The sequence below is a fragment of the Watersipora subatra genome, chromosome 2 (genome assembly GCF_963576615.1).
Source record: "Watersipora subatra chromosome 2, tzWatSuba1.1, whole genome shotgun sequence".
In the NCBI taxonomy this organism is placed as follows: domain Eukaryota; kingdom Metazoa; phylum Bryozoa; class Gymnolaemata; order Cheilostomatida; family Watersiporidae; genus Watersipora; species Watersipora subatra.
The window spans coordinates 2,305,258-2,332,260 of record NC_088709.1 but is presented as its reverse complement, the minus strand read 5'-3'; the positions used below and the strand labels follow the sequence as shown (position 1 = coordinate 2,332,260).

The 27,003-nt window shown below is 38.2% G+C and overlaps 1 protein-coding gene across 1 annotated transcript; it reads left to right on the top strand.

Annotated features, from left to right (window-relative positions):
• The first annotated feature begins 445 nt into the window (after positions 1-445).
• Positions 446-25,871, top strand: LOC137387380 (uncharacterized). Its single transcript, XM_068073790.1, has 16 exons — positions 446-576; positions 885-1,070; positions 5,606-5,792; positions 7,209-7,255; positions 8,800-8,848; positions 11,220-11,302; positions 13,523-13,637; positions 13,798-13,851; positions 15,277-15,379; positions 16,252-16,414; positions 16,881-17,018; positions 17,251-17,379; positions 20,553-20,795; positions 21,492-21,566; positions 23,737-23,823; positions 25,216-25,871. The coding sequence occupies exons 1-16, from the start codon at positions 484-486 to the stop codon at positions 25,276-25,278; spliced, it is 1,815 nt and encodes a 604-aa protein (XP_067929891.1). The 5' UTR covers positions 446-483; the 3' UTR covers positions 25,279-25,871.
• Positions 25,872-27,003: the final 1,132 nt, after the last annotated feature.

Sequence of the window (27,003 nt, the reverse complement as noted above, 5' to 3'; positions counted from 1 at the left end):
TTCTTATTTAGAAAGGCTTTAGCACGTTAAATTGATTGGAAAACCCATTACATGTCTGGTATATGGTTGAAATTTTTTTTCATTTATTACAGGTGTTGTTGTGTCTAAATTATTGATCTTTTTGGCTATAAACAAGTAAATCATTAAGGGCAAGATCTAAGCATTCCATGAAAGCTCAAAAAGCAAATGGCTTTGTTTGGAAACTTTTATATTTGTTTCCGGTTGTGGTCATGCAGCTTTCTTCTACACTGCGCTAGTGCGGCGATGGGCAAGTTATCGTTGTCCAATAAAAGTACTCGCACAAACTGAGATCTTGCTAGCCACAGAGAACTCGGAGCGCTCTCTTCTTTGCGGAAATTTCAATAATTGGAATTCGGGCTATTAGCCTTACTTAGCTGACTGTTCTAGTCGCACGTGCTACTTCGATTAACCCCCTTCTATGGCTAGTAGAAGAAAAGTGAGTTGTATAGTAACGAAGAGGCGATGGGTGAAGCGATGTCCGATAAAACGATAGAATTGGTTGAATTCCTTCAAAATGAACTTGTTATTGCCAATGATCGAGCCATGAGGGCAGAGGTAGGTTTATATGAACTTTGTAGATGTTAGTGAGTGGCAGATGGGTCACTGGAGAGATAGAAGCCAGTGCAGAGCTAACAAAAAGCGTAAAGTTAACTGAGTGGACCTTGTTTGTTTAATGGTTATTCCACAATATACTCTTATAGTACTCAGTATTCTACAATAAACTTTCGTGGTATTTTACCTCATACACCAAACAAAAGGTTAGAGAAACACATGAAAATATTGTTACAACAGGACAAATTAAACTACCTCTAAATGCTTCAGTTACTCCTGAATTGCTATGTCCTTATTCCTCTTGTTTGCAGAAGAAATTGTTAGAGCTTCAAATAGAGTCATTCATAGGTAATTTAAGAGACAGCCAGAAAGCTATAGAAGATTCATTTGTGAAAAAACGAAAAGCGTATGATGGGGCCACGGGAGATCTATCAAAAAACGAAAGAGAATTTAAAGAAAGAACTGCTGAAATAGAACAAGATATCAACGCGAAAGAGGTGAGATTAATGCTAAGCTGAGATTATGCTTTTACAATATCATTATGCTAAAGCGTTTGGACAAGGAGAATCAAACATCCAACTGTACTAACTACTAATACTCTCCAAAGTTTTATTTCTTTTACTGTATACTCTGGTTTGATTGACGGCAATTGTCTATTAGTGTTTTTGAGGAAGAAGGTAAAACTGATGCAAAGAACAAAGTATAATTAATAGTAAAAATGAAAAGACTTGCCAGGATAATGGAAGACAATACATGTATGTAAAGAATTTATATATATAAATCTCAGTTTGTGTGTATGTCTTTCGGTATGTCCGGCTATAGCTATTAAAGCCTTGGAATTAAATGCTCACATTCTGCTGGATATGAACTCACAAAGGTTGAAACCACAAGTTTTGAATCGTGCAATTAGCCGCCAAGCTACGCTGTTCTTACGATTCTATCGCTCTTATCACACACCGTATACCCTTTTCTCGATTGCATGCGCTAAATGACGTGTTAATTGAAACTATGAAACACGATTCTTTTTCATCCATACCATACTAAAACTAATTTGTTTTCCGCCAAACAATATTAATTAACATTTCCCTCGAAATTAAAATTTGGCAATTGTATCTCAGTTCAGCATCATCCGTTACGGTAAAAATTTTATCACTTAGCAAACAGCTAAGTGATAAAATTTTAGTTAAAAGATTACTAAAATGCATACTAAAACTTAAGTCAAGTATTTTTGTAGTAAGCTAAATTCATGTAAGTTAGATTCACCCTTTATGTTACATGTCTGTCTTGAAGGTAATAACTCTGCATGCAGTACATTGTAATATTACATTTTCTTGCAGATCATAACCACAAAATGCACTAAAGGTAATGTAGGTGACTATAGTTATTAAGGTTAAAGGTTGCCTTGCAACAAAATTCATATTACAGTTATTTGGTATCAAAAGATTCACCATGTCTTACTCTGTTGTGTTGTAGGTGCCAAATGTGTGGAAATGTGATTACAAGCTCTTAAAAGCTCAAAAACGAAAAGCCGCTGTAGATTGGAATCTCCTTATTTCGATGACGTAGCCACGAAATTTGGTTATCGTCGTGTCACGTACGTTCTCACGTGAATTGAAAGGCCAATACAAAGTTCAATATAAAACTTATCGTAGTACTAGTTTATGACAAACACTTCGGGTTTTACCGAAGACCCCATATCAAATATAGATGTTCGCTACTTTACAGTTTTGTTTCGGCCTGGTCTAATCGGCAAGTCGTAATCTGATCATGTGACCCAATACTTCGCAAATAATCTTTGCAGCCCTTTTCGATTATCACAGGTGACCAACAGGCTCGTCATGATTATCAGACAATGATATGTACTCCTTCGAGGTAAGGTTAAAAAGTTAAATGAATTTTTACGGTAAGTTATAAGATATCACTGCTAAAAGTGACAGCATTACAATGACGATAAAATAGACGCATAAGAACAATAGACATGGTTTTATTGAATGCGTGAAGTATATTTGTGAAAATATTTCGACGAATAAGGTTGCATGAAGTGTAAACAGAAACCATCTCTCACAAATGCGTCACATTTGAGCCGTTCTGGAAAGAGAATCCAAACTACGGCGGTCTCGCGTGGCTGCGATTAACTGTTCGTTTTGAGCTTTTAAGAGCTTGTAATCACATTTCCACATATTTGGCACCTACAACACAACAGAGTAAGACATGGTGAATCTTATGATACCAAATACATGTAACTGTAATGTGAATTTTGTTGCAAGTCAACCTTTAACAAATTGTTTTGCTACTGTTTTTTAATGATGAAGATTGTGATGATTTTTACTAGGCAGTGATTGCATTAGATAATTACTATGGATATCTATACCACTCTATATGTCTATACAATATTTTCGCCTTAGGATGCCAACACTAAAACGAACTAACATCATATAATCGTATACCAAATAATTTTTCATTGTAATTGTAGCAAAACAGACTACATTTAGCCACTACTTGCTAATGATTTCACATTTACCTTTAAATACCTTTACAGTTTTATTTTTTCTCCCAATTTATTTCAACAAAACACTTTTTTCTTGATATATGAAATTTAAAGGTTACAGTTGTTTGAAAGTGTTTGAAAACCATTACAGTTGTTTTTTTTCCTCTTAATTTATTTAAAGTGCACAAAATACTTTTCCCATAATATAAAATTTAAAAGTTAGAATGGTAAATGTTGTACATATGTTATATAAAAATAAATTTTCTGTCCAAAAGCTTGTTTATTACCCGGGCATTCAACTAGTATTAATATAAAAACACAAACTACAAATAAGTTGATGTTATACGGTAATTTAAAGTTTATGTAATACAAGTTAGAGTAGCTCCGTACTTCTATCACTACGTCTGCCTATGCTCTGTTCATCTTCTGTATTGCCTTGAGTAAACCTCGATTAACCTGTCTGTAGTGTACATATGGAACTACGTCTGTCTATCTTCTGTTTATCTCCTGTATTGCCTTGAGTAAACCTTGATTAACCTGTCTGTAACGTACATATGGAACTACGTCTGCCTATGCTCTGTTCATCTCCTGTATTGCCTTGAGTAAACCTCGATTAACCTGTCTGTAATGTAAAGATGGAATAAATGATGAACTACTCTCTTTTCATAAAAAACCTCTTCATTCATTAATACTTTATCTAGCTTTTTAATTCATTTTTAAATTTATTCCTTAGTAGTTTTATGTAATGCATATGTTTTCTACTATAACTATATTACCAGAAGTATTTATCGTTAAGTTTTTTAGCTATGGAACGAGTTTATCAGAATACATAATTGTATCCTTATAAGAATGTTCACTTCAACATATGGTGGTTTTCACATACAAAGCAAACATCAAAGCGTGCTAGTTGTTTAACGCTACAGCAGATATCTCTGTTGAGGATATAAAAACCATGAGTCAGCCCGGTGGATGGAATTGACAATACTATTCGATGAGAACGGTATTTATCCCTGAAGCTTGTCTGATGACAAGCTTCAGGGATAGATATATTCCCAGATTTTAATTTTTTACAAGTTCATGAGTGTACTATTCAGAAAGTTATTGCAAATCTAAATGAACACAAAGCAGAAAGCATAGATGTACTTCCCGCAAAATTAGTGAGAGCATGTTCATTTGAGTTATCAAAACCTTTGGCTTACATATTCAGCATGAGCATAAAGCAGTGTGTTTCCCCACAAAAAATAAAATGTGCTAAAGTTTTGCCCATATTTAAAAACCAAGGCATTAAGCTGTTATCTAATAACTATAGACCTATTTCTATTCTGCCGGTTCTTTCAAAAGTTTTTCAGCATTTTATTAACCAACGAATCCATAACTACACTATTAAAGAAAACATTATTGTGGAAACTCAGTTTGGATTTCAGAAAGGGAAGGAACTCGTGAAGAATTTATAAACAATTTACTTGCAGCTTGAAAAAATAGTCTATCTGTTTTAGGTACATGTATATTCATTGACTTCTCAAAGGCTTTTGATACAATAGATCACTCTATTTTGATAAATAAGCTTAAGCAAATATATTTTTCTCATTCGGGTTTAGAATTAATTCAAAAATAGTTATCAAATCGTCTTCAAAGTGCTATAATGACTCAAAAAATATCCCACAAGAACCCATCCTTGGACCAACACCATTTTTGTTATATATAAATGATCTTGTAAAGAGTACAGATAAATTTAAAACCATTTTGTTTGTTGATGATACTAACTTATTTTATACTGCTAAAAACTTGTATAAAGATATAGCTATAATAAACAACAATTAGATGTAATAAAAAATTGGTGTGATCAAAACAAAAATTGAATGTTGACAAGACTAATTTCATAGTTATTTAAAATCCACAAAATAAAGTTCAATTAACAAAAAACATTTCCATGAATGGACAAAACATACAAATGACGGATAACATAAAATTTTTAGGCGTTACAATGGATAGTACACTAAACTGGTCAAGACACATAGATAGAACTATTGAGAAAAAATGCGACAAAGCTTGGGACTTATTTACCAGGCCTCATTGGTCTTACCAGAAGTGCCTCTTGTTTTGAGCTTTGTATGGCCCACTGAGGGCACAGGTTACTTAACTACGTGCACTGGTTATCACACTAGGTGAACTAGCTAGTAGCTACCTCACAGAGGGTACTTGCTGACCCATTGTGGTTGCAGGTCTCACCATTAGGGCTACCATTTGTCTACTCCCACTCGAAGCACTGGCTACCCCCTTAGGGACGCTTAAGTGTTATCACTCTAAACAAGTAGTAGAGCGTCCTAGTTTATTCTGAATGAAAAGTTAGTTGTATGTTTCCTTGTGCATTTGGTAAGCATGGTGGTTCTCTCAGCGCTATAACTTAGGCAAGACATCCGTGTTCTATTCCATTTACAGTTACTTTATATTTATACAAATGAGAAATCTTTACACAGTATGACTATTCTGTAGACATACGACATCATAGTGGCTAAACAAATACAATGGACAAGTGTTTTGCAGGAAATCTACGATTTATACAGAAGAGCTCTAGATACTGGCCTTCATTTGGATGATCTACCTCATCTGACCATTGATAAGACAACATATGAAGTTCACCTTCTTTTACAACAAAAATTGGGTGAAAAGAAGGAGAAAGACAATAAAAAAGATGATGCATGGAGCGCTTTACGAAACCTATTTATAAGTGGTGAGTTGTTTTTAGTGAAACAAACACCTGAGGTTAGAATCAAAGAAGTCCAATTTGGGGACTCTTTCATTTTAAAGCTTCAAACTCAACACTCTGTTTTCCTCGTTTATACATTGTGTCAGCACTTGCACTTTGGTGATATTACGTCTCGGTCACACTGTGTTCAGGGATAGGAATGTTAGAGCTTTGGTACGAATTCAGAAAGCCTTTAATCATATCTCTTGATGCTGTTAATTGACTGTCTTTAGCCATATCTCTTGATACTGTTAGTTGGCTGTCTCTAGTCATATCTCTTGCTACTGTTAATTGACTGTCTTTAGTCACATTTCTTGATACTGTTAATTGTCTGTCTTTAGCCATATCTTCTGATGCTGTTAGTTGTCTGTCTTTAGTCATATCTCTTGATACTGTTAGTTGTCTGTCTCTAGTCACATCTCTTGATGCTGTTAGTTGTCTGTCTCTAGTCAAATCTCTTGATACTGTTAATTGTCTGTCTTTAGTCATATCTTCTGATACTGTTAGTTGTCTGTCTTTAGTCATATCTCTTGATACTGTTAGTTGTCTGTCTCTAGTCACATCTCTTGATACTGTTAGTTGTCTGTCTCTAGTCCTATGTCTTGATACTGTTAATTGTCTGTCTTTAGTCATATCTTCTGATACTGTTAGTTGTCTGTCTTTAGTCATATCTCTTGATTCCGTTAGTTGTCTGTCTTTAATCACATCTCTTGATACTGTTAGTTGTCTGTCTTTAGTCATATCTCTTGATACTGTTAGTTGTCTGTCTTTAATCATATCTCTTGATGCTGTTAGTTGTCTGTCTCTAGTCATATCTCTTGATACTGTTAATTGTCTGTCTCTAGTCACATCTCTTGATTCTGTTAGTTGTCTGTCTTTAATCACATCTCTTGATACTGTTAGTTGTCTGTCTTTAGTCATATCTCTTGATGCTGTTAATTGTCTGTCTTTAGTCACATCTCTTGATACTGTTAGTTGTCTGTCTTTAGTCATATCTCTTGATACTGTTAGTTGTATTTCTTTAATCATATCTCTTGATGCTGTCAGTTGTGTCTCTAGTCATATCTCTTTATTTTGTTAATTGTCTGATGGACAATATATTGGTTTAATTGATTTACTTCAGTGAAATGTTCTCTTTGTTTTTTGATATACCTTGTGTATACCTTGTGTATACCTTGTGTATACCGTGATGCATACATGTTTTATTATAAACCTTCAAAACATGTATTTCCTTACCAGTAATATAATTGGAATTGTACACTTATCTTGTGCTAAGAAGATTTCAACTCTCTACTCTCTCCCTCATTACCTGTGTGACATAGATGCATGTTTCATTTGCAACCACTTTCTGATTCTCTGCAAAGTAACTGCGATATCCTAGTGCCAGTTTTTATAATTTAGCAGGGGGTGATGAAAATACAGATCATGGAGAAGTGACAAATTCTGAGGTAAGTGAAACTCAGGAAAGCTGTGGTAGGTTACACAGACAAGGTGATAGGTAGGTTACACAGACAAGTTCATAGGTATGTTACACAGACAAGGTGATAGGTAGGTTATACAGAAACGGTGATAGGTAGGTTATACAGATCAATGCATGGGTAGGTTATACAGATCAATGCATGGGTAGGTTATACAGATCAATGCGTGGGTAGGTTATACAGATCAATGCATGGGTAGGTTATACAGATCAATGCGTGGGTAGGTTATACAGATCAAGGCGTGGGTAGGTTATACAGATCAAGGCATGGGTAGGTTATACAGATCAAGGCATGGGTAGGTTTTACAGATCAAGGCATGGGTAGGTTATACAGATCAAGGCATGGTGTACACTGCATGGAAGATACACTGACAAGAGGAAAGGCAGATGACACTTACAAGGCAGAGGCAGATATTTCTGGCCAGGAAAGAAGTGGGTTACACTGAGAACGGGAAGAGGAAAGCTATGATGCATAAGGAAGAAGTGTATATATATTATAAATAAAGGAAAAACTACATTACGTAGAGAAATGCAAAAGTGTGGCAGCACAAAAGGCTCACAGACCAGCATATCTGCAACATACAAGTTCCCATTTTAACATTTTGAAGCTGTATACATATTTTAGAACATCGTTTAAAACTTGATTATTGAGTTTCGCAAGCTTATTGTAAATTTTGCTCTCACAAAAAATGCCTTTTGTTACAGGACTAGCCTATATGTTTATCTAAAGGCTGCTGCATTTAATGTTGCTATCATTTTATATATGGCTACCCATATGCTGACACTTGCGTTATACTAAATGTATCTACAGAAGTACGTTTTTTTTCTAAAGATAGGATTAAATCCTAGCAGCGCCTGTTGTTGAATCAAAAAGAAGGTTAAGCTTCTAATTTTTAAAAGAGAAGGCGGTTAGTTTGTTTTAACATGCAGTATGTATGTATTTATGCACTTCTTTATCTAAGTGATTAAGTTCTTGTTCCACGCTAATTAACTACATTGAGTGATAAAGAATAAATCTATTAGACTGAACTCTTTTCGCTGTCAGTTCTCAAGTTTATTGACCAGCATAAGAGTTCACTTTTGAGATATACTGTTTCACAAGGTCTGTAATGTGTGCAGAGAGTAGTGTAACATTGGCAACCTTATGCATACATCATGGGCACACATTGCACGCTTTAATTTAGATGGCTAATCCTTTGCAATACTTCTAGACTGAAAGACCGTGTTACTTGACTCCTCTTCTCTAAGGAAGTATTACTTAACTCCCTTGTGGTTGCATTATATGTCCTCCCCTCTTAAGGCTTTGTTACTGTACGCTCCTAAATGTGTTGCCTGAACCCCTTCTCAGGTTGTGTTATGTGACTCAACCTAAGGTTATGTTGCCTTCCCCGCTAAGTCTGTTTTACCTTCCCTAGGCTGTGTCACCATTCTCTACTACCTTGTTCCAGAAATTTGGTATTCGTGTTTGTCATGATTAGTAATATTAATCTATTAATGCATTGTTTATACTTGCAGGCAGTGAATGGCCACTGTAATGATAGACCACTTCACACTCGACATCATGGTTAGTAACATACCCATGCAGGCTCTTAACATAAGGATACAATATAGTTGCGCGGATACAATACAGTTGCGCGGGAGATTTTCCTTTCAGGTCGGGGAATTCCCTGATCAACACAATAGCCGCTAGCACTGGCTAATTAGGAATCCTTTTGCTTTCATCAACTACAAGTAGCTGCTTGCTGAAGTGTAGCTAAATCAATAAATTGATATGACTTTGCTACCCTGTATCAATAGATTGTATAGTCGGCCATTCATATTAACAGCTCGGCTAATCCACTAGCAATGGACTAGTGGCCTCAGGTTACCCACTCACAGGTCTGGCTACTTATTTCCTGGTGTGCTCGACCGGCCTATGCTCTGCTGTCACAACCTGGCCTTGACCTTTATATATTGACAACATCTCACTCTACCAATCTCTTTTCACAATTCTGACATTCCTGCCCTCGGTCACATGACCAGGAGGCTGGTTTGAGCGCATGGGATAATACAATCTGCTGTCTTGTAACCAGTGTGAATGTTGTGACTGGTAAACATGTTTCGTCAAGAACCAATTTTCTGCTAGCGAGAGTGCCAGCCGGATGTAGAATACAAAGGGGTAAAGGAAGACTAGTTCCGAGTTCATCACAACAACTAGTTCTATGTACGTAGGTCTATGCAGCCGATGAGATTACAAGGAAGAATCAAGTTTTGTCAATACATGTTACGTGCATATTATACATATGTATATATTATACATATGTGTATATTATATGGATGTGTATATTATCTGTATGTATATATTGTACATATGTGTATATTATACATATGTGTATATTATACATATGTTTTATATTATACATATGTGTATATTATCTGTATTATCTTTACATGTATATTATTTGTATGTGTATATGGTACATACCTATATGTATAATATACATGTGCGTTTATTGTACATACGTTGATATCATATGTATGAGTATAGTATACATACATGTATGTTTGGGTAACTGTGTGTAGAATAAGTGAAGCACGTTTTAGCAAAATGGATTGTTTTTTGTTAGTGCGATTGTCAGGCTCTTAAAAGAGACTACATTTATACGATGCCTTGATTCTGTGCCAATGTGTAACCAGTCACTGTTATTTATCATGACTGAACGTGTAACTGCTCAAATGCCTACCCTGAGATGATAAGTCGCTTATTTGTTTGGAGAGCACAACTCCGATTTACATGTTATGGTAGATTTTTTGGTGTGTACGCATAGGCTGTATCCTTTAGAACAGTTAAAATATAATGTACATTGTTCATTTTTTCATACGTTTATTGTTTTTTTCTTTTTCATAAGCGTTTGCCGAGTTCTGTTTGAAGTTTTTTGCTACTTGCGGTTGACGAATCTGGTTGTAAATTTGTTTCACACAGACTCACATATGTTTTACACAGACTCACACGTGTTTCACACAGACTCACACTTGTTTCACCCAGACTCACACATGTTTCACACAGACTCAAATATGCTTCTTTGGAGTTGGTTATTGCTTTCGTAGTTGTGATTATTTGCCTAGTACACAATACTTTTCACTAAACAAATGCTGTCTAGTCTGCATTCTTCTTCATTCCAGCACTTGCTAGAATTTTTAGTTGGCTGGTTGTTTTTATTCATTACTCTTTTTTTGTGTGCATCTACACTATGCTAGTTTAGAAACTATGCATGAATAGCTAATATTTAGTGCTTTGTAAGTAAAAAATTTTTATCAGCGTGTGACAGTTTTCACCGGTTTTGTGACTTGCCTGTTATTTTTTACATGAGAACTTATTTGGCTTGTACCAGGTTACGTTCCTTTGCCTGTTTCGCTCGGTTTTGTACTCAACTGGTCCGTAGTTTATCTTCAAATTATTTCCCCTTTCTTATAGAGCTTTTTAGCTTTTTCAAGCAGATAGATCTGCTCTCATCAGGTAATATTTGTCCTTGCTTTAGTCTCCCGCTCTTCATCGCCTATCGGATTGACACTAAAAAAGTTAGGCTCGTACGTTTTAAGCTAATATAAACAGCTCACTTAGTTGCTATTGAGTTCTGCAACCTCAGTTAAGAAGTCTATATATGCTGCTGTAACCTCAGTAAAGAAGTCTATATATAAACAGCTCACTTAGCTGCTATTGAGTTCTGCAACCTCAGTTAAGAAGTCTATATATGCTGCTGTAACCTCAGTAAAGAAGTCTATATATGCTGCTGTAACCTCAGTAAAGAAGTCTATATATGGTGGCAAATGGCTTATTCTATGTGCAAGTACGAGTTTAAGGAACAGCGAATATCAGTAAAGTCTTCTTACGTGCGATAACTGGGTTGGCGCTTCTTGTCTTACATTTGTTCGACATCCTATACTTTAAATTGCAGACGGCGATGCATACGACCCAAAGCTGGCTCTGCATACACCAGACCCCGGCCAGAAACATAAGAAGTCAGCAAAAGAGGATACGGTTGGTTTTAGTTATCCTTATCAACGCTGTACAGTGCTTTAGACTTTATTATGTGATATGCAGGAGGACCATTTTCCAATGAACATGTACGACACAAACTGAGCTTGGTTGGCTGCATAAATAAGTTTTATATAAATATATCAGGCTCCTCCCTTTTTATTTTAGTTAAAATGTTTTAGACCCTAGTGGCACTTCTTTTCCTTAGTAAAGGACTAAATGAGACCTTCCAGCAACAGAATTACTAAGTCTCCATACAGCGATAATGTATTGGCAAACCCTCTTATGGCGCCGCGAAGCCATCAGGGAAGCAGATGTGTTGCCATCACCCTGTCGTGATTCAGTGTCGCTGGGTGGAAACGAAACAACCATGCAGTGCACCATTTTTGTGCCATAGAAATAGCCTCAGCGACCAATAGTATCACACTTGCGAGTACACATAGCCTTGTTTGACCTTGACATGAGGCGTCGCACAATTGCTCTTCTATAGCACCCTATGGAAACATGATCTGCTTGTCGGTCCAGCGTGGCGCTTAGGCACTGGCACACACAGCTATCACTACACCATCACTGTATGGAAAGCTAGTAGTTGTCTGCAGTCATCCTTGTTATGACTACTACTAAGAGAAAGGGTAGACGTTTGTGATTTATTACTATGAGAGAGTTTGTTCTCTCTCACTGACATTGTTTTTCAGTTGCGTTGTAGCAGTATTCCTCCATATTGGTTGTTCCTCCATATTGGTTGTTCCTCCATATTGGTTATTCCTCCATATTGGTTATTCCTCTATATATTGGTTATTCCTCCATATTGGTTATTCCAATGATATACAGCCCCCACAAGGATAGGCGACAGGCATCATGTGCACGGGGCTTCATGATTGAGCTCTGTTGGGATGAACTCGAACACAGCACCCGAACAAACAAATACGCTGAATAAAACCCCTTGTAAATTTACAAATATTATGAACAATAGTGGTTATTTTATTGATCTGTTGGTTTCATTTTGTTTTCAAATAAATATAGTTGCCCAATATTGTCACCGTCATGATCAGTCAGTTGCCATTCACAATATTAATAGCCGCAATCATAAAATAGCCCAAATTCGGTTTTATATTTAGATTTTGAGTATGAAAACTACACTCCACAGCTTTGCCTGCTGTCCCATCTTGTTGGCCAGATGAAACAATGTGACAACGATGAAAGACTTTGTCATTTTATATTAGGGGTGGCAAAATATTAATCAAAAACTAGGAAGAAAAGACCATTGTTTGGGTGATTTTGGGTAAATTATATTTAACTTTAAGCATACACTACAACACCTACATATTTCAAAATTAATAAAAGTAGATAATTTGAAATGTTTTATTTTCCATGGATCCATTTTTTAGTTAGGTGTTACCCCTACATTGTAGAAATTCAAGGTTTGCTATTGTGAACCGCGGGGCCTACTGACTGAATGAGCTAATGACATGTTAACAGCGAGTTGTGTTTTCCAAAACCTAACAAGGCAACGCAACCGCCCCGCGAGAATTGTGTTAGCTCTGAAACCCAGGCTAGCACAATCCTAACAGAGCACGATCATTAAACCCCGCCCATATGATAGCCGTCGCCTATCCTTGGGGAGCTGTATATCATTTGTTATTCCTCTATATTGATTATTCCTCTATATTGATTATTCCTCCGTGTTGGCTATTCCTCCATATTGACTATTCCTCCATATTGGTTATTCCTCCATATTGGTTATTCCTCTATATTGATTATTCCTCTATATTGGTTATTCCTCCATATTGGTTATTCCTTCATATAGGTTATTCCTGCATACGGTTGTTCCTCCATATTGGTTATTCCTCCATATTGGTTATTCCTCCATATTGGTTGTTCCTCCATATTGGTTATTCCTCCGTATTGATTATTCCTTCATATTGGTTATTCTTCCATATTGACTATTCCTCCATATTGATTATTCCTCCATGTTGGTTATTCTTCCATATTGACTATTCCTCCATATTGATTATTCCTCCATATTGGTTATTCCTCCGTGTTGGTTATTCCTCCATATTGGTTATTCCTCCATATTGGTTGTTCCTCCATATTGTTTATTCCTCCATATTGATTATTCCTCCATATTGGTTATTCTTCCATATTGACTATTCCTCCATATTGGTTATTCCTCCATATCGACTATTCCTCCATATTGATCATTCCTAAATTTTGGTTATTTAGATGTCTAGTTACCAGAAACCAGCATCTTCAAAATCAGCAGAGGTTAAAACAAAGTCAGAAGAGATTAAAACAAAGCCACCAGAAAAACTGATGCATGAGGTCTCCAAGAGCATGAGTAAGTTGGAAGAGAAGAGGCTCTATGGTGAAAGTTAGTTTTGTTAACTAGACTAATGTCCTTTTGTTTTATCTAGAGAGCTTACAAGATAGGTTATTGCTCACCATCTCTGTTTGTTTTCAGTGTTTCCAAAGCAATCGTGGTAATCTTTCAATTGTAGAGGTTCCTGAACAGATCAACTACATCAGCGTTAATGAGAAGGAGGATAAATCAGGTTTGTTACTGTTCTGTTGTATATCGAGCGGATACATACGTAAATAAATGTGTCTTTGTATAGAGATGTATACCTCTATGCGTGGGCAAGTGTGTCACAATATGTGTGTGCATGTGGTAATTTACGAATACAATGCCTGGTGGGTAAACTATTTGGGTGTACTGTATATGGTTGACCATATATGGTGTATATGGTTAACACACTTCATGTGTATATGAAGTGTGTATTTATGTAGTGGCAATGGATATGTGTACGTAGTATTATTGTTTGTGGTGGTTATGAGTGTGCATGTGAAGTGGGAATGTATCTGATGTTGCAAATGTGAAAACATTTGTAACACGTGCTTGTAACGTTGTAACACATTTGTAACAAATGTTTTCACATTTGTTACAAATGTATAATCTACTGTAACTGTAACAATCCACGTAATTGTAAAATCATCATAGGTGCTAATAGGAGCTTACCCCCTGTCTCAATAAGTAATGCTATAACGTTAAAGGTTGACTTGCAACAAAATTCACATTACAGTTATTTGGTATCAAAAGAATTACCATGTCTTCCTCTGCTGTGTTGTAGGTGCAAAATAGGTGAAAATGTGATTACAAGCTCTTAAAAGCTCAAAAACGAGTAGTTAGTCGCAGCCATCACGAAAACGTTGTAGGTTGGAATCCGTTTCCAAAACGGCTCAAATGGGATGTAGTTGAACACGATGGTTTCTGTTTACACTTTCATGCAACCTCATTCGTCGAAATATTTTCACAAATATAATTTACACATTCAATAAAACCATGTCTATTGTCCTTACACGTCTTTTCATCATCATTGTAATGCTGTCACTTTGAGCACTGATATCTCAAAACCTACCGTTAAAATTTGTTTAATTTTTTAACCTTAGCTCGAAGGAGGGCATATCATCCTCTGATAAACATGACGAACCTGTTGTTCACCTGTGATAGTCGAAAAATGCTGCAGAAATTGTTCACGCTATTTGGCAGGAAGTATGGGTCACATGATCAGATTACGACTAGATGATTAGACGAAACTGAACCATAACTGTAAAGTAGCGAGCATCTATATTTGATACGGGGGTCTTCAGTAAAACCTGAAGTGTTTGTCATAAACTAGTGCTGTGAAAAATTTTATATTGAGCCTTTTATTGGCCTTTAATTTCACGTGATAACATCACGTGTCAAAACAATAACCACGTCGAGTTGAATATGCCGTCGAAATAAAGGGATTCCAAACTATGGCGTTTTCGTGATGGCTGCGATTAATTGTTCGTTTTTTATCTTTTAAGAGGTTGTAATCACATTTCCACATATTTTGCACTTACAACACAGCAGAATAAGACATGGTGAATCTTTTAATAACAAATAACTAATGCGAATTTTGTTGCAAGTTAACCTTTAACCACTTACTATCCAGAAAACGAAAAGGGTGCACTTCAAAAAGAGCCACTTGATTGGACAAAGGGACACTTGCTTGCTGTCGTCAAACAGCTCAAATCAAACCATAAGCAGTTATCTTTGTAAGTAGATGCGCATTATATTAATTTTCTTTACCTGTTCAGCATTTTAATGGTTGTGGACGTATTTTAAGCATCTTCATCTTCCCTCATGTAAAATATTGAACAATACCAGCAGACCTATAGACGTCTAGTTCATTCTCTAGAGGTCTAGTTCATTCTCTAGAGGTCTAGTACATTCTCTAGAGGTCTAGTACATTCTCTAGACGTCTAGTTCATTCTCTAGAGGTCTAGTTCATTCTCTAGAGGTCTAGTACATTCTCTAGACATCTAGTTCATTCTCTAGAGGTCTAGTACATTCTCTAGATGTCTAGTTCATTCTCTAGATGTCTAGTTCATTCTCTAGAGGTCTAGTACATTCTCTAGAGGTCTAGTACATTTTCTAGATGTCTATTTCATTCTCTAGATGTCTAGTTCATTCTCTAGAGGTCTAGTTCATTCTCTAGAGGTCTAGTTCAATGTCTAGAGGCCTATTACATTCTATAGAAGTCTAGTTGATTCTCTAGAAGTCTAGTTCATTATCTAGAAGTCTAGTTCATTCTCTAGAAGTCTAGTACATTCTCTAGAAGTCTAGTTCATTCTCTAGAAGTCTAGTTCATTCTCTAGAAGTCTAGTTCATTCTCTAGAAGTCCAGTTCATTCTCTAGAGGTCCAGTTCATTCTCTAGAAGTCTAGTTCATTCTCAAGAGGTCTAGTACATTCTCTAGAGATCTAGTTCATTCTCTAGAGGTCTAGTTCATTCTCTAGAGGTCTAGTTCATTCTCCAGAGATCTAGTTCATTTCCTAGAGGTCTAGTTCATTCCATGTACATGTACTCTTGCCTGCGCATGCTTAGAGTCATAATACACAAACTTAACACTCTCCTGAACTCTGTAGGAAGCTAGCTCAAGAAACACTTGAAAAGTCAGCTCAGGAGATCGGCAGCATAACAGATCTTGATGTTGTGTACAAGCATGCTGAAGCGAAGGTAGCGATGATATTTAAGCCAGAATCAAAGGAGCCAATCAAACGAGAGAATCCAGTCAAGGCGCTCACCCTTGTGAGTCACTGTAGCAGTGTATTGGCATGGCAACACACCTACACATAGAGTGATGAGCCGCTTCATTAGCCGAGCAAGTGCTATTGCTATGAGTGATTGTAGATTATCCATAATAAAGAATTAATTAGCTGGTGTTGGTTCAATAATGATGGAAAGTTTTGCATAGATGTTATGACCCTCATCTCACTCAGGTCAATTTTCACTAGTTATTTGTATAAGTTCACAACCTGATTGCAGAATGGCTTGTTCATGTCACAGAACTTTGAACCATCACATAACTATCTAAACCTTTACCTTGGTTTTATACTTGCGTTACTGGCCATTCCTTGCTAATGTCCCTACTCCACATCTATCTTTACGGACTCTGCAATTAATGTGCTCTTCTGCTGATCATAAAATCACTTTTCATGCAGTATCATTTTAACGAGGCATTTTTGCAAGTTTTACCTACTTACACACTGTGTAGGGCCAGCTGACACCTACGCAAAATACAAAACGTCCGTGTGAGTTCTATGCTAGGGGTTACTGTGGATTTGGTCCAAGCTGTCGATTTGCTCATGACGGTAACTCGCCACGAGTAAACCACAATGGCTCTAATGTTCAGGTATGTCTGTTAATTCTGATATCAGCTATGATTATTGTGTTTGTCTGATAGTAGTTATTATTATTGTGTTTATGTCTGATAGTAGTTATTATTATTGTGTTTATGTCTGATAGTAGTTATTATTACTGTGTTTATGTCTGATAGTAGTTATTATTATTACTGTCTTTATGTCTGATAGTAGTTATTATTATTATTATGTTTGTCTGATAGTGTTATTATTTTACTTCTATAGCACCAGCAAGGTAATACAGGACAGAGCAAGACCAGAATGTGTCATTTCTATCTTACAAACAAATGGTGTGCATTTAAGGACTCTTGCAAGTTTGCCCATGCTATAGATGAAATAGCTAAAGGGAATACGGTAAGATACTGTGGAAGGTTCTGTTATAATAGATTCTCTTGTCATGTTATATATTTAAAAACTATCTGTCAGGCTTCCTGTGTGGAGGCATTTATAAATTCCTGTCTGGAGGCATTTATAAATTCCTGTCTGGAGGCATTTATAAATTCCTGTCTGGAGGCATTTATAAATTCCTGTGTGGAGGCATTTATAAATTCCTGTCTGGAGGCATTTATAAATTCCTGTCTGGAGGCATTTATAAATTCCTGTCTGGAGGCATTTATAAATTCCTGTCTGGAGGCATTTATAAATTCCTGTGTGGAGGCATTTATAAATTCCTGTCTGGAGGCATTTATAAATTCCTGTCTGGAGGCATTTATAAATTCCTGTCTGGAGGCATTTATAAATTTGACAATATTTTCAAGTGACAAAGTTGAAGTACAGCAAATTGGTGTTCAATATTGTTGAGAGGTTTTTAGCAACATAACAAAACAGCGCTATAACAGCTTAGGACAGGCTCATGGATTGTCCTGGTTTTTTAGTTGGATGTCAGTGTTTGACAGTCAGCATTCAATATTCGTTAAATGGTCTTGAATTAAAACCTGCTGTTTAGTTTCGAAGTATGTCGCCATACCCTTGTGTTCATAGCCTTGTCTCCATCACCTTGTCTCCATAGCCTTGTCTCCATCGCCTTGTTTCCATCCCCTTGCCTTCATCATCTTGCCTCCATTACCTTGCCTCCATCAACTTGTCTTGTCTTCATAGCCTTGTCTTCCTAGCCTTTTCTCCATCCCCTTGTCTACATCGCCTTGCCTCCATCGCCTTGTCTACATCGCCTTGCCTCCATCGCCTTGTCTCCATAGCCTTGTCTCCATCCCCTTGTCTCCATCCCCTTGTCTCCATTGCCTTGTTTCCATCGCCTTGCCTCCATCGCCTTGCCTTCGTCATCTTGCCTTCATTGTCTTGCCTTCATCACCTTGTCTCCATCCCCTTGTCTCCATTGCCTTGCTTCCATCGCCTTGCCTCCATCGCCTTGTCTCCTTGCCTTCATCATCTTGCCTCCACCGCCTTGCCTCCATCGCCTTGCCTTCAACGCCTTGTCTCCATCGCCTTGCCTCCATCGCCTTGCCTCCATCCCCTTACCTCCATCGCCTTGCCTCCATCGCCTTGTCTCCTTCGCCTTGTCTCCATCGCCTTGTCTCCATCGCCTTGCCTCCATCGCCTTGTCTCCATCGCCTTGCCTTCATCATCTTGCCTCCATCGCCTTGCCTGCAACGCCTTGTCTCCATAGCCTTGTCTCCATAGCCTTGTCTCCATCCACTTGTCTCCATCCCCTTGTCTACATCGCCTTGCCTCCATCGCCTTGCCTCCATCGCCTTGTCTCCATCCCCTTGTTTCCATTGCCTTGTTTCCATCGCCTTGCCTCCATCGCCTTGCCTTCGTCATCTTGCCTTCATTGTCTTGCCTTCATCACCTTGTCTCCATCCCCTTGTCTCCTTCGCCTTGTCTCCATCGCCTTGTCTCCATCGCCTTGCCTCCATCGCCTTGTCTCCATCGCCTTGCCTTCATCATCTTGCCTCCATCGCCTTGCCTGCAACGCCTTGTCTCCATAGCCTTGTCTCCATAGCCTTGTCTCCATCCACTTGTCTCCATCCCCTTGTCTACATCGCCTTGCCTCCATCGCCTTGCCTCCATCGCCTTGTCTCCATCCCCTTGTTTCCATCGCCTTGTTTCCATCGCCTTGCCTCCATCGCCTTGCCTTCGTCATCTTGCCTTCATCGTCTTGCCTTCATCACCTTGTCTCCATCGCCTTGTTTCCATCGCCTTGCCTCCATCGCCTTGCCTCTATCGCTTTGCCTTCAACGCCTTGTCTCCATAGCCTTGTCTTCATCCCCTTGTCTCCATCGCCTTGTCTCCATCGCCTTGCTTCCATCGCCTTGCCTCCATCGCCTTGTCTCCTTGCCTTCATCATCTTGCCTCCACCGCCTTGCCTCCATCGCCTTGCCTTCAACGCCTTGTCTCCATAGCCTTGTCTCCATCGCCTTGCCTCCAACGCCTTGCCTCCATCCCCTTACCTCCATCGCCTTGCCTCCATCGCCTTGTCTCCTTCGCCTTGTCTCCATCGCCTTGTCTCCATCGCCTTGCCTTCATCGTCTTGCCTCCATCGCCTTGCCTCCATCGCCTTGCCTCCATCGCCTTGTCTCCATCGCCTTGCCTTCATCATCTTGCCTCTATCGCCTTGCCTCCATCGCCTTGCCTGCAACGCCTTGTCTCCATAGCCTTGTCTTCATCCCCTTGTCTACATCGCCTTGCCTCCATCGCCTTGCCTCCATCGCCTTGTCTCCATCCCCTTGTTTCCATCGCCTTGTTTCCATCGCCTTGCCTCCATCGCCTTGCCTCCATCGCCTTGCCTCCATCGCCTTGCCTCCATCCCCTTACCTCCATCGCCTTGCCTCCATCGCCTTGTCTCCTTTGCCTTGTCTCCATAACCTTGTCTCCATAGCCTTGTGTTTATATAAAGTATATTTCTATCAATTAAAGCTACACTCTTGCTGTTCTACTAGACCTAAGTAACCCACATTGACGAGCGAGCGTTCTTATTCCCTCTAGTACAACTGTTGCTATAAAATGTAGGGCAATATTATGTCATCGTTGTTCAAGCCATGATATTTGCTTTCCTGTATCTCCTGATAGCTTAGTCACTCAGTCAGTATGAGTCATCTTTCAATTCTACTAAATATTATCATTGTGGTATGAGCATCATCCTTGACCTCAGAATGCCAAATCTAGCAGGACACTCAGTTGTGTCATATTCATGAGATTTCCGGTTATAGCCAGCCAAAAATAACTATGATCTTGAAAGTTACGATATAAAGTTGAATTACCGCCTTATTCAGGGTCAGCACATCGGTAGTCTGATTTCATTTCATGGCCATCCTAACTGACAGCATCCTCAATGTTCTCTCTGGAGCAGAACAATAGGCAATCAGACACATTGTCAGGCTGAACAGCGCATTATTGTAAACTACTTGTCTGGCCGACTAAAGGCCTTGTCAGAGGAAGTAAAACTATGTAGGATGAACAAGTGTTAGAGTTTACTGTGGTAACTTATGCTTTACTGGTGCCCAGAACCACAGTTAGTTAGTGCTTGTTAGCAACTATGAATCCTCAGTTACTAGTCACTTGTCTTACAGACGAACGGTGATCAGTACGATCACCCGGAGCCGTGTGATGATCAAGAGTGTCGTAAAAAGCTCAGGTATCTTTTGACAAAGACGTCACTGTGCCCGCAAGTGGCTGAAGGAAAACCGTGCACACGCGCTATGAGGGGGTGCACTTACGCTCACAGCCCCCAGGAGATTCTCGATATGCCAAAGTGGGAGTTATGTGATCGCGCTATGTCTTCTTGCTGCAAGCACCAGAGGGATCCTAGTAAGGTAATGATTTCCTTAACAGATAATGAAAATATGGACACATTTCGCTTATTAGCAGCCAGAATATGCTTGCTAGTGTTATAAAAGAAACTGTCGGTTCCCTTTACTCTCCACACGGCAGTCAAACAACAACATCGAGTGTTAAGTGCCAATAAAATATATACATTTACTAAATAAATATATATATTTACAGGTATGACAGTCAATAAACCACATTCAAAGCATGCAGAGAGGGTGCGCATACTGCTCTGTCAAAACCATCAATTCTTCTTTTTATACTTTTACATTCGTTTTAGGCTCCGCTCCTTTTCCTTTGTTCTACGCTCGATTTCTCTTTAATGGTTTATTCTCGGTAGCCCGAGTGCCCTAACGGTGGGCGGGGCCTTCCTCGGTGTCTTGAAGGCTCAGCCCTACGACCGTGGTGACCAAGAGGCGCATCCTATATAAGCACAAACTAGTATCGTTATAGTGTTAACCTAGCAATAGCAATAATCATCTATCAAATTCCTTGAGACAAAACAGTTTTCTGTAAAACTTGTTATATTTTATTTTGCAGTTGAAGAGACAAATGATTAGTTATTTAGTGCTTCTACGTGGAAAGCTGAAAAGTTGTAGTGGTTATTATATGTCTATGTAAGTTCATGTTAGTTGATGGAGTCATGAGCTAAATAGATGACTGAGCGTTTGAATTTTTTGCAGTGTGTCTATGCGCATTCTAAAGCCGAGTTGAAACCAAGACCCACGCTTAGGGAAGCTTCTCCTCTCCCTGCTCAGGTAATCAGTGTATTGTTTGTATTGTATATTGCTTGCTTGTTGGTTAGCAGGTGCTTGTTGGTTAGCAGGTGTTTGTTGGTTAGCAGGTGCTTGTTGGTTAGCAGTTGTTTGTTGGTTAGCAGGTGCTTGTTGGTTAGCAGGTGCTTGTTGGTTAGAAGGTGCTTGTTGGTTAGCAGGTGCTTGTTGGTTAGCAGGTGCTTGTTGGTTAGCAGGTGCTTGTTGGTTAGCAGGTGCTTGTTGGTTAGCAGGTGCTTGTTGATGTAGGTGTGGCTAGTGAGACAGTAACTTGCAGAGTCAAGTTGAGAATTTCTCTAAAGCGGAGCTAGAACATGAAGTTTCTAAACAAAATACTTACATAGTTAATGGTAGTGTTGGACCAGTATATAATTTAGTGCCGGATAGGATATCCTTGCACTTTTTTATCGGTTTTCCCGGTGTCGGTGTCCTCGGTATTTACCATCTTCGGTATCCTTTACCAACTAAGAAAGTTCGGTATTGTCGGTATTGTAGTTCGGTATTGTCAGTATTGTAGTTCGGTATATGGTTTTTTCCATCAAATATATAACGTAATATACGTTTTATATTTGATGGAATGTAAAACGTAATATAATACTAGATACCTATAGGCAAGCGTGGTAATGTTCGTTGAATAAAGAGTTATAATATAATTCGCATGTGTTGTATGTTCAGAATGTCTGAGAAAAACGTTGTGATTGCCAATGCGCGCTGAGAGACTCTTTTTGATTAGCGTGTTCATCAAAGATGCGTTTTTGCTATTAACCATTACATCAATTGACGCGCGATTTTTCTCATTTCTCTCTCATTCCGTTACATAGCGATTGTGCGCGAAACGTCAAATGAGCTCTTTCATAAGCAGCTCATTGTGCAGGAGATTCTCCCGCGCATCACGTCGCTGGTAATGCTGTAACCTGTCAAGTACAAAAATCTATCCGGATAACCATATACTGATAGGCTTTTACGGATAAATACCGATCATATCAAACCGGCCGCGGATAACTTGCTGTCACCGAAAATGATTGGTTTTCCGGATACTGATCATTCCTCGGTGTCGGTAAGAGCGGATAACTCCTTATCAGCCCAACACTAGTTCATGGCACCTGCATATCATTAGTACTACTAGTAGTAGTAGTCCTTAGTTATAGTAGTAAGTTGGATGTACTATAACTGGTAGTACGTAGTAGTCATTAAAGGTTGACTTGCAACAAAATTCACATTACAGTTATTTGGTATCAAAAGATTCACCATGTCTTACTCTGTTGTGTTGTAGGTGCAAAATATGTGGAAATGTGATTACAAGCTCTTAAAAGCTCAAAAACGAAAAGCCGCCGTAGATTGGAATCTCTTTATTTCTCTGATGTAGTCATTACAGTTTGGTTATTGTCTTGTCACGTGATGGTCTCATGTGAATTGAAAGGCCAATACAAAGCTCAATATAAAACTTTTCATAGCACTAGTTTATGACAAACACTTTGGGTTTTACCGAAGACCCTGTATCAAATATAGATGTTCGCTACTTTACAGTTTTGTTTCGGCTTGAACTAATCGTCAAGTCGTAATCTGATCATGTGACCCAATACCTCGAAAATAATTTTTGCAGCACTTTTCGATTATCACAAGTGACCAACAGGCTCGTCATGGTTATCAGATAATGATATGTACTCCTTCGAGGTAAGGTTAACAAATTAAATGAATTTTTACGATAAGTTATAAGAGATCAGTGCTAAAAGTGACAGCATTACAATGACGATAAAATAGACGCGTAAGAACAATAGACATGGTTTTATTGAATGCGTGAAGTATATTTGTGAAAATATTTCGACGAATAAGGTTGCATGAAATTGTAAACAGAAACCATCTCCCACAACCACGTCATATTTGAGCCATTTTGGAAAGAGAATCCAAACTTTGGCGGTGTCGTGTGGCTGCGATTAACTGTTAGTTTTTGAGCTTTTAAGAGCTTGTAATCACCTTTTCACATATTTTGCACTTACAACACAACAGAGTAAGACATGGTGAATCTTTTCATATCAAATAACTGTAATGTGAATTTTGTTGCAAGTCATCTTTTAAATATTATTAATAGTAGTAAGGTGTGGTTGTTCTATTTTAACGCATTTGCAAGGAGATACAATATACATGTTCTATGTAGGTTACCACGTGTGCTATCTGTCAGCATCCACTTCAAGTAGGAGACAAGACACTGTTGACATGCGGCCATGATGCGTTTCATCGACAGGTGAGACTTCATATGCATACCGACAGTTTAAGTCCGCCCCATTGGACTACAGCGATCCTTGCTTTTTGCTGTTAATGGGAACCGGCGTCCGTGGCGATAAGTGAAAATGCGCAAAACAAACTAATTTGTTACAGTGTATGTATGAGCCAAATTATCACACCAGAACATTTAAACTGCTTTCTAACCATATTGTATTTATTTCCTATATAATAAGTAAATTTATGTTATCTTGGTTGAATTTTAGTTTATATTTCAACTTCAGTCCCAGTATTTTAAGCCTGAGAATGTACTTCTGTACTACAAGTTTGGTTTGGACTTCATCTGATCTGAATATTCGTACTCGTGATTAACTGGGTTCGTTGTAAAAAAGAAAATTCCACGTTTGTAAATTTATTTTTGTTATGTATATTTATGCATTTCAATTTTGTATATTGAATTATATCGCATTATAATTTCATAATTGAATGCATAATTGCATATTGAAATGCAATATTACATAAATGGAATATTGCATTTAAAATAAACGATGTTTATATATTGCGACCTAGTTTATGTAAAACAACTGTAGCTCACGGATACACTATTTTGTTCCAAGGTGTTGCGTTACCTGGAAAGCCAAGTCTAGACTGGCTTGCTTGTTCATCCTTGCAATGGCAAGGAACGTGATCGTAGGAGATGCTGTGTCTGAAATTTTTCATTTGTACAAATAACTTCAATTTATTTAGCCTTTGATCAACAATAAGTTGGTCCAGCAATGTTTGTTTTACAAATATTGTTGCCAATTCGGGGAGGGGGGGCGCTTGTAAGCTGATAGTTCACCCTTTAAAACGTTTGGATCATTGTCAGTTTTATATTAACCTTCTCTCTGTACCGCTGTTGAAACATCTGCAGTACACTGAGGCCACGAAAGGTGAAGGAGGTACATAGCTAACTGTGCTTATGGCAGCGTATGAGTCATACTACGGAAACAAAAAAATAATAGTAATGTTTAATATTAATGAGATGTAAATTAGAGCTCCTCAAGGTTTTGTGAGTGACTCTGGCATCCAGCTAATGAGAAATCGACCTAAGAAGTTGGTTGACTTTTTAAATTCTTAGGCTAGTGACTTAACTTCTCTTGTGAGAGAACTTCTCTTCACAATCATTCAGAGTCAGTTCATTTTGAGTTCATCAAGTATTGTTTATGATTATAATAGTTCTTATTAGCAGCCGTGTCTGTGCATATTTGTAATGGCTTGCTGCTATGTTTGAAGTTGTTCTCTTATGTATACTATACTATACAGCTATTATGTGTTGAGATTTATCCGTAGTTTTACTAAGGAACAGCCAAAAGAGAGTGTTCACTGCGGCACTCCAACTATATTTTACGCTGACTTTACCAAGCTGTTGCAGTGTATAAACGACTGGATGCAATCGCTAGCCCAACCATACTGTCCCATCTGCGTCCGCCAGTGAACACAGAACATCCGGTGCAGTCTGGATAAGACTTGAGAAGTGCCTTCAATATGATGTGCCAACCCAGCATCTATCTGATCTATTTGCCATTTACTTACTATCGATTGTTATCTGCCTTTTTAACTAGTAATTTTGTTTAAGCGTATGGTTAACGGCTGTAAGGCATTACTCCTTTCTAGCTCCTGTTAACAAGGTTTTCTAGAGAGAAAACAATTGTTGTACATCATTCTCAAGTTGTCTCCGGTGTTAAGCATTGACCCGACGTTTGTACTAGCCTCCAAGAGTTCATGCCTTTTTATACTTGGTGTCACTATGCAATGATAATCAAATGGACTTGTGATGATACAGCTGTTACATCTATAGAGCGGTTATGATTGCCCGACTATCTTTGCCTTAATAGGCAACTGCTCTGCTAGTTTCTTGATGCTTTAAACCCATCTTATGTTGACTTCGCTACGTGCACTTTTAATATATATATCTGTAGGTTTTGCTCACAATCAAATGAATGCATTTGACATTTTATGCTTACTTGCAGCATATTTGTTACATTTACCTTTAGTATGCATTGATTTGTAATGAATACATGTTAGCAAACAATCAAGAAAAATCTTGTGTATTTAGAAAGCCATTGTTTTATTTCATAATCTTATGTGACATTTTATACATGAACAGATGTGTTATTGATGAGGACACATATGAACCTAATAGTATTAGAGGTTGCCTGGTGCGTGCATATTTGTGGTATTTGTGAGCAAATGGGATATAAAAACATAGATACCTTGTTTGGCTTATAGCTGCCACTCCCGAGTCTAGTTCACTGTAAAACTGTTCTTGTTTTTTTGCAATAACCTTTTCCATATCTACATACAGCTGTAAAAATTACCAGATACACTTACAGGAATGAGGAATGAACCGCGAGTCCATATTCGCCTACAGGTGTAGGAATTGCATGTAACTCCCTGTCTAACAGCTGTAGAAATTACATGTGTCTCCATATCCAACCGCTGTAGAAATTACTAGTAAGAATGAACTAACCTAGGACTTCAAACTGTATGAAACTGCCCTCACACCAACAACAGCGAACAACTCCAATGGTTTGAGTTCACCCAGTTATTGTAGCACTGCAGCCACACAAAAACAGAATCAATGAGAAACACAAACAATGAATGACTAAAAAAATATGATCAAACTACAAATTACATGTGTACGACTATCGAAATGTCTTAATGCTCGACCGTACCAAAAATTGGAAGTAGTAATATGTATATACTTTTATTAAAAACTCCGAGCCTCAGAACTTTTCACATGTCGCAACTCTCAGTGGCTGATTATATCTGCTCTTCTTACCTACTGGGCACTATGGGTACCGTAAGTCCTCATGCTTATGCCACACGGCTTGTGCTCACAAGCAGATAACTCACGAAGGAAAAAATAACCCTCCAACAAGCCTTCTGTAGTATCTAGCCGCCCTTACCAACAAGCCGCATATGCCCGCCGATCGCGGCTAAACGACTGAGGTTTTGTCATCCTGGACTCCTTCGGGAGCAAAAGTGTTGAGATGGGTTTCGCTATAACCCCGTCCTCTTGAATAAGAAAAACTGTTTTGCGCTCAGTTTGGTCCATAGTTTCTGCTTTGATGTCAGCAGGTATTAACACGCTCCCAACCACATGTCTCTCACTCGTGTGTCACGAATTCATATCAAATTAGAGCGATCAATTCTTCTT

Excerpts from the sequence above, each read along its gene's own strand:
- LOC137387380 (XM_068073790.1), top strand. The coding sequence starts at position 484 with ATGGGTGAAGCGATGTCCGATAAAACGATAGAATTGGTTGAATTCCTT. Across the intron at positions 1,071-5,605 it reads AAGATATCAACGCGAAAGAG|GAAATCTACGATTTATACAG; the intron begins GTGAGATTAATG and ends AGTGTTTTGCAG. Across the intron at positions 23,824-25,215 it reads ATGATGCGTTTCATCGACAG|TGTATAAACGACTGGATGCA; the intron begins GTGAGACTTCAT and ends AAGCTGTTGCAG.